The 15,269-nt window shown below is 39.0% G+C and overlaps 1 protein-coding gene across 5 annotated transcripts in view; it reads right to left on the bottom strand.

Moving 5' to 3' along the window:
• The window catches only part of TIAM1 (TIAM Rac1 associated GEF 1), a 261,371-nt gene that overhangs the window by 54,723 nt on the left and 191,379 nt on the right, over positions 1-15,269 (bottom strand). For all 5 annotated transcript variants that reach the window (XM_072994076.2, XM_072994078.2, XM_072994077.2 and 2 more), the window contains 3 exons: positions 11,769-11,939; positions 5,688-5,792; positions 2,062-2,140 (listed from right to left, as the gene is read on the bottom strand). In XM_072994076.2, the coding sequence (XP_072850177.2) occupies positions 2,062-2,140; positions 5,688-5,792; positions 11,769-11,939 (355 nt within the window). The remainder of the gene's footprint in view (positions 1-2,061; positions 2,141-5,687; positions 5,793-11,768; positions 11,940-15,269) is intronic.

Genomic DNA, 15,269 nt, shown 5'->3' with positions numbered 1-15,269 from the left:
AACATATTTGATAATATTAAATGTTTTTTCTACTTGACCAGCATGAAACTACTGGCCAATACTTAATCATGGAATATATACATATATGTATTATGTACAGAGAGAGAGAGAGAGAGATACAGAGAGAGACACAAACACACAGAAAGAAAATCTCAAACCAGAATAGTTACTAATTGTTATATTGGTCTGACCACCAACCTGTCACTGTTGTTAATAGAGCAAACAACAAGAGAGCTGTTAATAGACCATAGGTTTACATACAAGCTAGATACGAATTCTAATTGGTAGGGATGCAAAGGGCAGATTTAGGCCCATTTTACTTTGTACAGTATATGTGTTTGGAAACATTTCTATGTTTTTGGACTACATTTCCCAGAATTCATCAGCTAGCATGGCTTGTCACCCTCCTGGTAGGAGGATTTTAGGAGGTACAGTTTTAAAAAGTGACTCTTGTAAACACTGGTAATGTTTAAAGCTTCTTTTGAAATGGGGAATGGAAAAGGAAAATATAATCTTTTTTAAAAATAATCATGAGAGAAGTCTTTATTTATAATTTTACACAAACTTCAATATCACTAAATGATGATCGTCCGTAACTCAATTCCCCCTGCAACTTCCGGTGGCATCTTTCTACTGCTTTCCTTCAGCAGAAAGCCTCCTTTCAGTCATAAGTATTTATCAGATACCGTATATGATTTTTAAAGAAAAACAATGTTATACACTTCCATTAAAAAACACAGTATGGGTATTAGAAGCATATAGCAGTAATACTATCCTATTCAGTAGAACACTCACTGCTATTTTGGAGATACTTATCTGAAGTCTAGAAGGTCATAAAAGGATATTCTTTTTAAAAAGCTTTTAAACAGAAAGCATTTCAATGGGTATTTATAATCTTTATAACAGTATTTAACAATGAACATAAAATTTAGATCACAAGTTCTAAGAGGTAAATAATGCAAAGCTTGTACAGTACGTGAATATTAGCTTAAAAGAGTATTGCTAATCCAGCCAATGCATTCAGTAGCAATATCAGGTGGCAAAGCAAAGTCAATTGATTATATATTTATGCTGCTTTAATAAAAAGAACACAAGCAGCCCCTACCAACAATATGCATGTCATTCAGTGTCAAAATCCAGCTAATAAATATTCATCATTCAAGGCATTTACTTACAAATGGAATCCCATATTACTATTTTGTACCAGACATCAGGAGTCTGCCCTTGCAGCTGCATGGTAAGTACTTTGTGGATCTAAATGTTTTAACACTAAATCATAGTAATCTGGATACATGTTCATGATGCCCATTATTGCCTATTGGAGCAGACTGGAAGCACACTGCAATAAAAGAACCACACTCGGAGAAGGACTCTAGGAGTTGCAGTCCCCAAAAGGTAACATTTAACAGTTCTGTCATTTAATGATATGGGAGTTTGTACACCACAGAAACCTGAAAAAAACTGGAAAATGAGTAGCTGTTTATAAACAGGTGGGTCTCTCTTGCAGAGTTGTGTCTGTAAACAAGTGAGCCTCTTTCTCAGGCTTTCTGTCTAACAAGACAAGCTTGTTAGGCAGAAAGAAGATAAATCACAAAGATAAATTAGCAGGATTAACAACAGTCTCTCTTGGGGATGGTGCTCAGCACTGTTCAATGTGAAAAGTTTTGGAGGGTTCTGTTTTTTAACACATGAGCACCTTGTTTTTCAAGACACCTATCTTGAAAGACATGTGCCCCCCCCCAAAGGAAAGAGTTGTACTGTACTCAAAATCGAATCTTATGAAAATTTAGCACAACACATCAAACCAGGTGAAAAAACTCTTGCTAAAATGCTAGGTTTTCCATGTTTCATAAGTGTGTTTAATATCCGTACACATATTCTGACAATATAAGAAAAGCTCTTTAATAAGTAACTTCGGAATGAAAATTGTCATAAACAAGCACAGAATACTTACTCAGTAAACCATCTAAAGGTACATTAAAGATTTTAATATTATATATCTAAGGAAAAACTATTAGATATTAAAAGACAAATATTTACGGTAAAGATCTACAAACTCACCATAGTTATCAGACATGTCAGATTTTTCAATCTTAATTTGTTGTGTAATTTTCTCACAGATTTCAATTTCTTTATACAGCTGGAAAGCAATAAAGAAAACAACAAGATCCTGTTATCGAAAACATAATATGGATTGCCATTTTTCATTCATTACTATCTTGAATACAGACAAGCATAAACTATGGAAAGATAGCAGCACAGAGAACTGACTGGTAGCAGAATCAAACCAATTTGTGGTTCAAGATGCCATAGTTGCTTCTCTGCCCACTTCTTCCTATCCACTTCTGGAGGAAGTTAATGAAGTGTCCACATATGGTGCCTAGGAAGGTCCCATGAAGGGCTCTGTTGATTTTTCTTCCATGGAACAAACAAAAGCAAAGGAGAAAACAAGACTGACAACTGGAATCAAACATCTGCTTCTCAGCAGCTTGTCAGTTGATTGAGCTATTGAGGGGTTGCTGGCACAACTGAATAGCATGCATTCAGCCTTCTTTTTAATACTGCATTTGTCTTTTTCCTTTAAAAATATGAAATTTTCTTGTAAAAATGCACACGTTTTCACCCTGTCTCCTCCAAATTTTAACATAAAATGTCTCTGTTTACCTTTATCATCAGCCCATGCCAAGATTGAATCTCTCTCCCCCAACACTCCCTCAAAGCAGGAACTATGAGAGAGTAACCACGTATATCCCTGAACTCAACCCTGCTAGTTCATTCTGTTCACAAAGGGGTTCGTTGTGTGAGTGGTGTGACATCTATGAAGCTTGCACAAGGAGATACTCAGAATCTTCCTCCTGCAACAGAAGCCCTCTTGGCTTTGGCTGGTGGTGTCTGCTTGCACCGTGGAAATTGCCACAGGTTCATGCTCTGCCAAGGGTCAACTGGATCATGCCCTTTGGTTTGTCTGCACACTTACTAACTATTACAAGTGAAAGAGGAGAAATAGTAAAGGATAAATCTACAAATAAATGTTTTTAAATTACCTTCAAAAATCCCACCAGTGCTGTAAAGCTATTCATGAAGTACTTCCACAGCAGGTCACTCATGAAAAACTCATGAAAAACTGACTGAGCACAGCAAGAATTGCATTTAGCTATGGTAATATGCACTAGTTTTGTAAGTATCACTGGCAAAAAAGTAGAAGGAACACAGCCCAGCTGTATATATTAAAGGGGGGCTCACTGGCAGCTGTAGAGATGCTTCAAAAAGAATTAAGGCATATGTTATGTATGACATTTATATCACTTATGTGCAAGAAATGCTAATCTTAGTGACTAAGGAGGAAACAACTTGTGTAACAGAAATATTCATATTAGGCCTTATTTGGGTGTTACTCAACCACTTTCTTGAGCAAATAAACAAGGGAGGTGCCGTCCCATCCCATGTTGTTGCTTTTTTTTTTTTTGCAATGTACACGAAGAAGAAAAAGTCCTTTCCATATGGAAGCTTTCAAGATGTCAGGATTGATGTCATAGTTTGCCAGGGCTCTTGTTCACATGGAGAACCTCCACACCAACAAAAATTTCCCTGCTTCATACATGATACTTTCCCCGTGAGGAAAGCAAAGAAGAGGGGAGGGCTTGGAGTTCCCTGCCTGAGCAATGAAGAAAGGAATTTATTACTGGAGACATGGAAGTGATTATTCATGGAAGAATATACAGCAAGCTGAGGGGACTCCCATACCTCTCCTCAGACTAGCTCAGCTAGCTAAGAAAGGGATACTGCTGAGCATCAGGTTCAGCAGTATATCAGCAAAAACCCTCCTCTCCTAGGAACCCACTTTCTAGTACATTTATTCAAACCCAGGAGTCTGTGGAGATAGGGCACTCAGTCACCATGATAGATCACCAACCCCACTTTCATATTGCCCAGGTCTGGTTCCTATGTTCCAAAAATGTATCTAATATATAAACAAAAACCATTTACAGAACCATGTTCCTATTAGAGAAAAACCATAGCATGTGTGTGTGTAAAAATTTTTGAAAAGCAGCCCTTGGCTTTCTCCTTTCAATATTCATACCCTCTTTCACCCTATGATGCTCCCTCTGCCTATGCCTTTTATTCATCTTCATTACATTTCAAAATGTTAAACATTTTGTATTGAGTTTGGAATTACTGAGTCATAACTACTTAGCTGTAATTCTTTTCCCCCCAGTAACTAAGGCATAGCTAAGTCATATTATGATTCTAACATGATAAGGGGCAGCCTCTTCTTTGCACTGTTACTGTTTTATTTACTTTTAGAGTTACAGAGGTGTGACCTCCATAAAGGGTAGAGAAGGAATATCAGATGCTGGATTATATTGTCAGCTTTTATTATTTCGTGGACACTTAAGCAACAAGGAGGTAGATGGAAGGACAGTTCCTTTATAGCAGCCTATAGTACTCAGATGTTTTTAAAATTGGTAAGTGAAAATAAGTACTTAAGTTACTTGTGGAAAACTGGGAAAGAGTTGCTGGAACAAGAACTGCAAGTACTTATTTTGTTCAAAGTAACACTTCAAGTACTAGCTATCTGATGCAAAAGTGTTAAGCTTCTTTTTTATCCGTTCAGATTTAACTTGAGAATAACAAGTTCAGTCAGCAGTTCCAGGCCATCTCCTCTAGGGGTCAATACTGTATTTACTATCTTTCCCATGCCCATTATTTCACAAAGCCTAAGGTGGAAAGCCAAGTGAGGTTTGTTTCTCAGTTCAAAACAATGTTCTCAGACATATTCTTATACAGACAACTGGATTCCAAAGTTCCAAATTTTCTGGTTCGAATTATGAATCTAATTTTCTTCTTCAGGTATACAGTATGTGCCTTTCTCCGTTCAATATTCACATCCTCTTTCATCCTATGATGCTCCCTCTGCCTGTGCCTTTTATTCATCTTGCTACTATACTCCTCTCCTTCAGTGTATGTTATACCACAAGCAGTGTGTTGAAGCATCCTGTTTAACAGTGCATTATTAAAGTGTGCATTATAAGAGTGCTTAACAGTGCATTATTAATGTTTATATTTCCTCATGACTAGAGTACTGAATTATAAACAGAGAGACCTGGGTTTAAGCTGCCACTTAGCAGTCAAGCTCCCTGTGCGGCCTTGGATAAGTCACAAAGTCAGCCTCAGAGGGATATTGTGAGAATGGGAGGGAACAGAAAGAAAGAACAAAACACATTGTCATGATGTCCTTTGTTGTTGCTGTTCAGTCGTTAAGTCGTGTCCGATTCTTCGTGACCCCATACAGTGTAATAAAACTACCACCCTTTATGGAGCTTCAGGTTACAGAGCTAAGACTTGGGATTCAATTCTCCACTGTGCCTTGTAGCAGAGCCAGTCTGTATGGCCTTGGACAACATGCACGGTCCCAGGGCATTACAGAAGGAGAAGCAGTAGGGCACTTCTGAGTACTCTGTACTAAGAAAACCTTGGAAAGGGTTGCCATAAGTTGGAATCGACAGAATGCAATTATTATTGTTATTGTTGTCGTTGTTGTTACTGTTGTTTTTATACATACACATTGAAAGTATCTTGCTGCTGATTTAAGTCCTTTATGAATATCAAAAGGTACAAATATACAGTAAGTTGTCATATACAATAAAGATATACAGAATTATTGCTGAGAGAGAACATTATATTACCAACTCATAAATGTCCTCTTCTAGCTTTGGTACATAGGATTGCATTTGGTTTCCTGTCAGGAATTTAAGCCGTAGATAATGAGTTGAGTAATCCAGCTGATGTGCCTGAAAGAAAAAGATCAGGTGGGAGAGAGTTAATTCAAGAGGTAACTATGAATACCAATGACCTTTTTTTTCAATGCAAGATGTTGCTGTAAATTGAAAGAGAGGTCATATCTTCTTAAAAGAAAGTTTTGACAAATATATTCTAAACAACTCCAGACAAACACTTTATTCACTATTCAGAAGAGAAATGTCCACATAATGTATTAGTGATGTTGTCAAATTAAATTATTATTAGTTTGAGTGGAAGCACAGCTGAAGTCCAGCTCTGCTCACCTACCGCACGGATGGAACTATAGCTATCACAGAGGCAAAGTAAATGGTAATAAAGGTGAGCGGCAAAACAATAGCTCTTCCTCCTATCTATCAACACACCTTTCTAAAGCATCATACAGTAGGAGATCACTTTTTTCTAAATCTTGGTATAATCTCTCATTAAGATATCAATTACCAGTTGAATCCATTAGTCTTTTAGATTTTATGCACTATATACCATCATCCCAAAATAGCGATAATTGATGTGCTTTCTAATAATCTCTGATCTAAGTAATTTGCATAAGTAAAACTGTTAGTTATAATTAGCTGGAAATTATGGCATTTGCAAGCCCCCAATTATCTATCACTTATTAAAATTAGGCTGGAAGTAAAATTTATGCATGACCTCTGTAGGAATCATTCTAGCAATTCCAAAGCAGCCAAATAATCCCCAAACCCAGTCAACTAAATTTAGCTTTTTTTTTACAGTTATGGAAGATCAATAGGAGACCCAAACTGCTACAAAATATAGGCCTACCTCTTCCCCGGAGGTAATTATGGAAAGCCTGCCTGCCTACTTGTGTCCCCTTTTTCCTTCCTTCCTTCTTCCCTTTGCCTCCACAGTGCACTTTCCTCCAATGAAAAATGTGCTGTTGCAATATTTCTTCATTTAAAGAAATGCCAGACATGATCCTCTAATGCTGCTTAAGATATAAACACCTCAGCCCTTTTGTGCACTAGGTTAAAAAAACAACCATAACAGCTGCTGCAGCAGCAATACACTGAATATTTCAGTGCTGAAAAGGTGCCAACCACTACTCCTTCATCTGAGTTTATAGTGGCTGAAAGAAGTACCTTTGATAGCAAATGTTGCCTACAACACTGGAGGTAGCATAACAGGAGCAACAGGGTTGCCCCTCTCTTGGAATAAAGAGCATGAGACAAATCTCCCTGCAACCACAGTCCTACAATGTTCTTGACTCTGGGGGAAAAAAGATGATGGCATCTAGATGGGAGGGAAGGGTAGACAAATGAGTGCTGCCATTCATCTTTCCACCTGAGAGCAATCGTTCCTTGCCTCATGCCTATGGCAACTTCTGAGCGACACCCAGCAACACTACAGTTTTATGACACAGAGTTACAAACAATCCCAGCATGATCTATTATATCCCAATCAGTTCCCCATATAAATGCATGTTAGACGACTCTTTCTGGGTGGTCAAATAGATGTGGCTTGTATCCAACTGAGACACCCCAACTGTGGAATGGACATCTCTGGCAGAACGAATACTACCTCCTGTCTATACTCTCCACATGGCCCTTCAACCTCTTCTGGTGAATTGGGGTAACTTCTGGAGAAGAACTAGGAGTAGAGTATGAGAAATGTCAGCGGGCGGGGAGGAAGTAGAGAGGAAGGCAAGTCTGTGGTGTTGTTGCTGTCGCCATTTTAATTTACAAACACCATCCCCTTCCTCCCAGAATAGGTCCTGTTGAAATCAAACTACATGCAGCAAGGACGGAATTTTAAGCCACGTTAGCTACAGCACGTATCAGTGAACAAAGGGCTCAGAAAAGCCTATCGCTTGAGAAACCTTTAAAAATGAAACCTGACAAGCCGGCACAAGAGCGGGGGAAATAAAAACCACGTGAATGGAACAGATGACCCACTAGCCTCTTTTCAACAGCCTCTTTCTGTCAGTCAGCAGTCAGTGGAAACCTCATGTACATTCCACAGCTCATTCAACTTCAGAGCTGTCGGGGAAGGAAAGAAGTGCCTGAAATCTCCTGTCAGGGAGATTTAGTCCAACATGCTAGCGAGCCCATGGGAGACTAGTGTCCAGGCAGCAGCAGGCTAACCAAAAACACTGATGGCTATATGCTGATGAACAGCAGTTTTTAAACCCCCACTCAGACTGTCCTTATCCTGAGGGAAAAGCCACACTGTTCTCACTGTAGAGGAAGACTTCTGGAAGAGGTCAGTTATCAGCAAGCTCCCCCCTGAGGCCCAAACAACCAGGAATTAGAAAAACAAACAGAACAAAACTGCAGTGATTTCCTCAGGGGCAGATGCATTAATCTGTGTGACATCAAAACAAGATAAAGCACTGTGGCACAATTAAAACTAACAGATATATTAGAGCATGAATAAGCTTTCATGAAATGGATTGTAATCTACAAAACCACAAGCAAGGGGGGAAAAAGGTAACCACAGAAGACTTTTTCCTTGATTTTGTAAATAGCAAGCTCATTATAAAAAACTGTTCCCAAAGGAGAGAAGGAAGCTGCCTTATACAGACTCAGATCATTGGTCCATGTAGCTCAGTACTGCCTAAGCCAGGCATGGTCAACGTGTGGCCTGTGGACAGCATGCAGCCCTTGCCCTTTTAGGTGAGCACTCGCCAACTGAGAAGAGCTTTGTGGCACAGTGGTTAAACTGCTGTACTGCAGCTAAAACTGTGCTCACGACCTGGGGTTCAATCCCAGGTAGCCGACTTAAGGTTCACTCAGCCTTCTATTCTTCCAAGGTCGGTAAAATGAGTACCCAGCTTGCTGGGGGGGGGGAATGTGTAGCCTGCATAACTAACTTGTAAACCACCCAGAGAGTGCTTGAAGCACTATGGGGCGGTATATAAGCAGCACGCTTTGCCTTGCATCACCCTTCCGCTATGAAATTTGCCTCTGAATCTCCAAATTCAGGAAGGGGAGACAAACTAGCAATTCCTTCTTTCAGACGACATTGTGCAGGGAGGGTGCACTATATTTTCAAGCTGAATTGGACTCCCAGAAGAGTGATTCAGTTTAGAAACACCATGTATGCTCCCTAAGTACCTTGTTTCAAAGGGAAATTGCTGGAAGGGGTGGGGGTTGCCATTGTCACACTATGAAAGGTTAATGGTACAGTTGCAAATTTTATAGTGCAGACTTCAGGGCGCATCTCCTAGTCAGTATGGCAAGCGGGGACAATACAGACCCTCCCCAATGGTTATTGCCCACCTCAGGATAAAATGATTAGCTACAGTTCTCCAGAATGATGAACATAGGGCCTTTTATATGCAAAGCGTGTACTCTATTAGTGAATCATAGACCCTCCTACTGTGCACAATATGCAACATGCCAGTGAATAATACATACCACAAGACAATCCTAAACATCTCTACAACGTGCAGGACAGTATTGCTGAGTATCTAGCAAATTCAGGATTTTTAAAGTCTTTGATTCCCATCATGAAGGTAAGATTTGCAACACAGTTAGTCTTTAAAAACAATAACTAGCGCATGAAGAGGTTTACATGAAATGTAGAGCTTGAAATGTTTACTATACCAGAACTCGACTGGTTCTCAGATGGCAGATGGCAAATTGATGTGAAATGATGTGGATCAGAGAATTAAAGGAAAAAGAATGAGCTGAATGCAAGAGACAGAAGAGAGAGATTCATTATTAGATGTTACAGAAAAGAATGTGATCATCAGTCTTTTCCTACACTGATAATTTGGAAAGAAAGAGACAGGTTCATAGCCTGAGCCACAGATCAGTTTACCAAAATTCTGTGAAAGGGATTAAATTCCCAACTATGCCCTGATAAGTTTGTGGCTTGAGCCCTAAAATGTAACAGGATGTATAGTTACGAACTTCTCTTTTCAAACAGTAAACTAAAAGGGAAGTAGCACTACCACCTGAGAATCTGGCATACTACTTTAAAATTAAAAGCATTGCTAAGAACATTTAATAATGTTTCCTATTATGTATGTATTTTAAAAATGTCATCTGTCGTCAGTTACAATGAGACATTTTCCCCCAGGAACGTCAATATATAGAATCTCATTTGCCACTGAATACAATATACAGTATAACTACTCTAATCAAGTCCTTTTTTCATTTCTTTTTTATAATGCTAGGCCTTTTAAAAAAAATACATGAAATGTTTTATTTCTGAAGACATCATTTGAACATAAAAATTCAAAGTATTGTGCAGATTACTTTTACTATTTCAGTTTAGTTGGTTAGTGGATGTTATTGAAAGCCATAGATTACAATGACAAATGTTCTGAAATTGCATCCATTGTTATTTTAGTTTGCAAACTGAAATCTACATAACTTTACTTAAGTCTTTCTCACACTGAATGATTCCAATAATGAAACTAGGAAAACATATGATTCATTAAAACTTATTTCAACCCACAAAATGGTTCTCTTTATCTGAAAATACATTTCCAGATCTTTGTAGTTGTTGATGCTGCTGCTCGTATCAACAAATATTGAGCATTTTATTACAGCTGATTTAGAGCAGTGGTTTAGAGCAGTGATTCAGAAATCCAGAACCATTTTTAACCCATGCTGAGTACAATGCAGGACACATATGACAATCACACAGAGTTCTTCTATTGCTATTCTGGTTAACATCTGAGCTATCAGACTGCATATTAAAATGTGGGGATTTGAAATTAGTTTCTTCTTCAGATATTGATAGTGATGAACTGCATAAAAACCCCAAGGTGACTAGTATGTTCAAACGATAGCTTGCAGTGGCCACTATGTAGCATACAGTGGTCACACAAGATGATAAGCCGTAATTCTGAAAATCATGATTTATCACTCATAAGATATGAGCCTGGTACATGCTACCTAGTAGTAGTGGCTGATGATTCTCTATTTTTGGAAGTACAGTACTGTGAATCCACTGTGGGTTGTAGTCTGCATGTTACAGGAGCTATCTGGAGAGTCTGATCTATTGTGGAGACAGTATTCAGCACCTTGCACACTAAAACTTGGCAGTGAATTCATAGCATCTCTGAAACTGGAATTGCCAGCCACCACTGCTGTCCAGTAACTTTTCTCCAGCTCTCCAACTGTAGCAAAGAACTCACCAAGATTAAAACACAGTGTATCATCTGAACTGGGATTTCTGATTTGTCATTATACTGGCTAGCTATCCATGGTTTAAATTGATTCCTGCTTCATTTTGTATAAATATGGCAAATAAATAGATTGTACAAAAAATGCTTCCTCTCACATACAAACTTACTTATTATTATCTATCTGCACAAAGACAATATTAAAAACAGCCATTTAGACTACGTAATGCCAAATGCCCCCCCCCCCCAAATTAAAGGTGGAATCCAAATGTATACTAACATGCTGGGATGAAAATTAACTTCCACCTTAACTTGGCCACCTTTCCATGGGATTCTACCATTAGGCTTGAGTAGTAGAAATGTAAGGAACATTCCGAAAGTGTGTGTGAAGGAATGACTAATAAAAAGTCTTCAAAGTTATAAATGGGTAGAGAGGCAGCAGTTTGAGGCTACTGCATGCAGTATGCAGGAATCTCAATGCACACAGGAATCCATACATTTGAAGAGCTCACTATCATGTTTATTCTCCCCTGCATGTAGGCTCTTTAAGGGATAAGCATGTTTAATCTTATCAAATTCAGTATTATACATATATAGCCATTCTATTCAAACTACTGTAATGATGATAATAGAAAATAAAACAGAATTCACAGACAAATGTTGAAAACTCCAAAAGAAACACATTTTAAATTTCCAGTAAGGGGTGACAATTTCAACATGGTTTTCAGGATATGTTATGACAAGCAGCCTTGTCTCCTTGCCCCCTCCTCCTGAGGACATCATTTTCACAGATGAAAGACCATTCAAATGTAGAAAAGTTCAGTTGTGGGAAATTAACTGTTTTGCATTTTTGTGCAAATCTCCTTTTTACCTTACAGATCATTTCCAGAACATCTCTTGTTGTATCCCCAGGATGTACTACAGTCAAAGCAGACTGGTTGTTTGGCAGGCAGTACCATGAGGGTGTGAAATACTCATGAACCCAAATGTCAGAATCAGGATTATGAGGATGGACAGTAGTCAGTGCCACTTCTTTTTCTCTCTGGATAGAAAAAATGAGAACATTAAAATAGTTCTTCTCAAATACAATGCACTTGTCAATCAGTGAACTTCAAATACAGGGACATAAACACACTGTTCTTTTTAATCTAGTTAACTCTTAACATAAAGACATATAGCTCTGGGTGGCCAAAAGCTTGCTCTGAAGCGAGGTGGGCAAAATCCAGTGGTTGAGAGGGAAGAGTGGGCTGCCTGGAAATCAACAGGGGAGATCACAATCCACTCAATCTCATGAGGATACATGAACATCCACAGAGAAACAAAGACTCCCTGCCTTGTCCTGCCCTGAAGACCAGAAGGGCTCCATGATGTGGGAAGGCATTCTGGAACCTTCCTGTACCACAGAGAGCCAAGGAATTTCTGCAGTGGTAGCAGGAACTGTAGCAGACAAGCAAACCATCATGAGTCATTGGGGTCTAATGCTTTCCTACCCACCCCCCATATCCCTGGATAATTGCCCATTCCACCATAAGACAAATTCAAAGCCCTGAGAATTATTGGCTTGTCCCCCATTTGTCAATCCATTTCACTCTGGTAAATATTAATTAATTTTAATACATAACAATTCCATGCTCACATCCCCTTTACATACACACTGTTCCTGGCACAGATAAACCAGGATGTCTGCCTGCCTGGAACTCCTTATGTACACTGGACTGCCCATAGAGCTTGGAATCAGGAAAGTACAGAGAAAGAAGATATGAACTAAACAAGAAGACATTTATCCCCAAATTAAAATTAAAATTCGGTTTAGTTGATGCAATTGAAAGATATGAAGGTGAAAAAGTTATTCTGGAATTGCTTGGATTAGAACTTCTGTCAGCTAATAGCATGTGCACCGTTTGCACTTTATTTCTGTAAGTTATACTCTGAGGGGCATTATTTCCAGCAACTGACAGATATATGGCATTCCTGTTCATTTCACTCTGTTAAATCCCCATTTATTTGATTAAATATATGCCCCTGGCCCTGAGTTAATGGTGGTTCATAGACCAGTTAGTTCCCTTCAGGGATCTGAAGGGGTAGACAACATAGAATTGTAATTACCAAAACAGAAGTAGTACACATTGATCAAGTGCAGAGAAAACCAGACAAATCTGTCTTAATCACTTCAAATTAGCAGAAGTCTGTGTTAAATCCTTTCCCCACAAAACTCTCTCTCTCTCTCTCTCTGTCTATATGTAGATGTGCATGTCTGCTTGATATTCAATTCTTGTTTACTCTTCACAATTACCTATCATATTGCCTGTGTGAAACTATTTTCTATTATATACAGTGATGTACAGTTGATCACTGTACCACCTGATCATAATCAGTGGTAATGTTGATAAAGAAAATAGCATCCAAATATTTTGGCAAGCATGTAGTGGAATTCAGAAAGAAAGAAAAAAGATGCCATGTTTCTTCAAAGAGAGAGGGAGAGAAAGAACAGGCAGAAGCAGTTGGAAAGCTGCATTTCAGGCCCACTGAATTATTCAGCCAGCTGCATTGTTCATTGCATTGTTGAGGAAAGGGCTTTGCCTTGAAGTAGTGAAGGCTTATACTCTGATGGAGAACTTGCAGAAATCTGACGTGCCACGGCATTGGGGCTGAAGAGGGCTACATGTGCTTCTAAAACAGGAGTGGACAAAGTTCAAGGCCTGACTCTAACCAGAATCAGTCCCAACTAGAGCAGACACTCATTGAACCAATGGGTATTGATAAACAACTGTTGGCACATCCTTCAGTGGTCCCATTTCAACTGGAACTAGCAACTATATTTAGATCCAGAGCTCCAGATGTTGCTGGTCTGTAACTCCCACCAGCCCTTGCCAACAAAACAAATAGTGAGAAACCTGGGAGATTTAGTCCAGCAGCATCTGGAAAGCCACACTCCGCCCAGCCTTCCTTTAAAAGGCACCTTCCCCAGCAGACTCTTCATATATATGGGCAATCATGATAATTGTTTGTAAGTACGATTCAGAACACTATTGGAAGAAAATCGGAGTATTGTTTCTCTGCTAAGAAAGGGGAGGGGGATAAGCTTCCAACAGCTAGAACTCTACGAAGTTTGGCCCACAGTAAACATCCAGTCCAGAATATACATTTTCTCAGTACTTTCCCCTCAACATTTTCTACGACATCTTCTTTTTTGACTCTCTGGTGAAATATTAAAATCCAGAGAACAAATATAATAAACATGTCTCCTGGAAACTGGGAGACTGAACCTGATTTTTTTAAAAAATATTTACAGCAGAAGCAGATGCACTAAGTTTACAAAAGGCACAAAAAGGTTGAAAAGGATAGCTGTGCAGATATATAACAGAGTCAAGGGCAACCTTCTAAAAAACAGAAGTCAAGTAAACAAAATAAAAGAATAGAAACCCTGGCTAACCAGAGAGAGAGAGAGAGAGAGAGAGAGAGAGAGAGAGAACATGTCTGGGTGTACACACATTTGGTTGTTTGCCCAAGGAAGGAAGGGATGAACACAGAATATCCTTTTCCAATGATTTCCAGAGGCCCACAGCAAGTGTAATGGACTTGGAAAAAATGGGCTATAGAAAATCTTAATGTGTGCTGGAACAAATCATAATGTAGGCTGCGAAGACCTAATGGAAGAAAGTAAGCATTTGAATTGCCCTCTGTCCCGTGATTGCTCCCAGTCACTGGGATTGCCAGGATGTATTCCAAAAGAAAGAGGCCCATGGCTCTCCAGTTCTGAGGACTGTTATCCAAGGACTGTTATCTGTTCAAAGAAGGCTTTGAAATGTATATGAGACCTCTCAAGAGAAGTTGGTAATTGGTACTAAGGGATTAAACCCCTACTAAGAAAGCAATCTATTAGCCTGGGACACTTCAAAGGACTAGCAGCAATGACAGGTACTCAAGGCATGGTATGGAGAAGGCAGCATCCTCACATCAGGGGTAAAGTCTCTTCAGAATGGATCTGCCTACATGAGAGTAGACCATGTTTAGATAACAGCATGGCTTAGGAATACATTACAGACAGGTTAAGGAGAACTCCCTTAGCGCCCTTTCTTTGAAAAGATCTAAGATCTGATTTTGTAACTTGTGATTTGGTTCTATTTTACCAAGAAGCTTTTGAGTAACTTTCACCATTTCATTCTTTTTTGATTCTTTCTTTTCTTTTTAATAAAAGACTTTCCAGGCACTGGTTGGATTTTGTGCACAGAGGAAATCTGATTATTAATTTCTAATGCTTTGACCATTCATTAAGCTACTGGAGTTTCAGGCAAGCAGAACATGTGTGTAGATGGTGGCAGCCAAACTGAGTGCATGCACCATTGATGGGTAACATTTCATAAAAGGCACA

Source organism: Pogona vitticeps, chromosome 3, assembly GCF_051106095.1.
Source record: "Pogona vitticeps strain Pit_001003342236 chromosome 3, PviZW2.1, whole genome shotgun sequence".
Lineage (NCBI taxonomy): Eukaryota > Metazoa > Chordata > Lepidosauria > Squamata > Agamidae > Pogona > Pogona vitticeps.
Note: the sequence above shows the minus strand (reverse complement) of the source record. Positions and strands in the feature narration are given on the sequence as shown.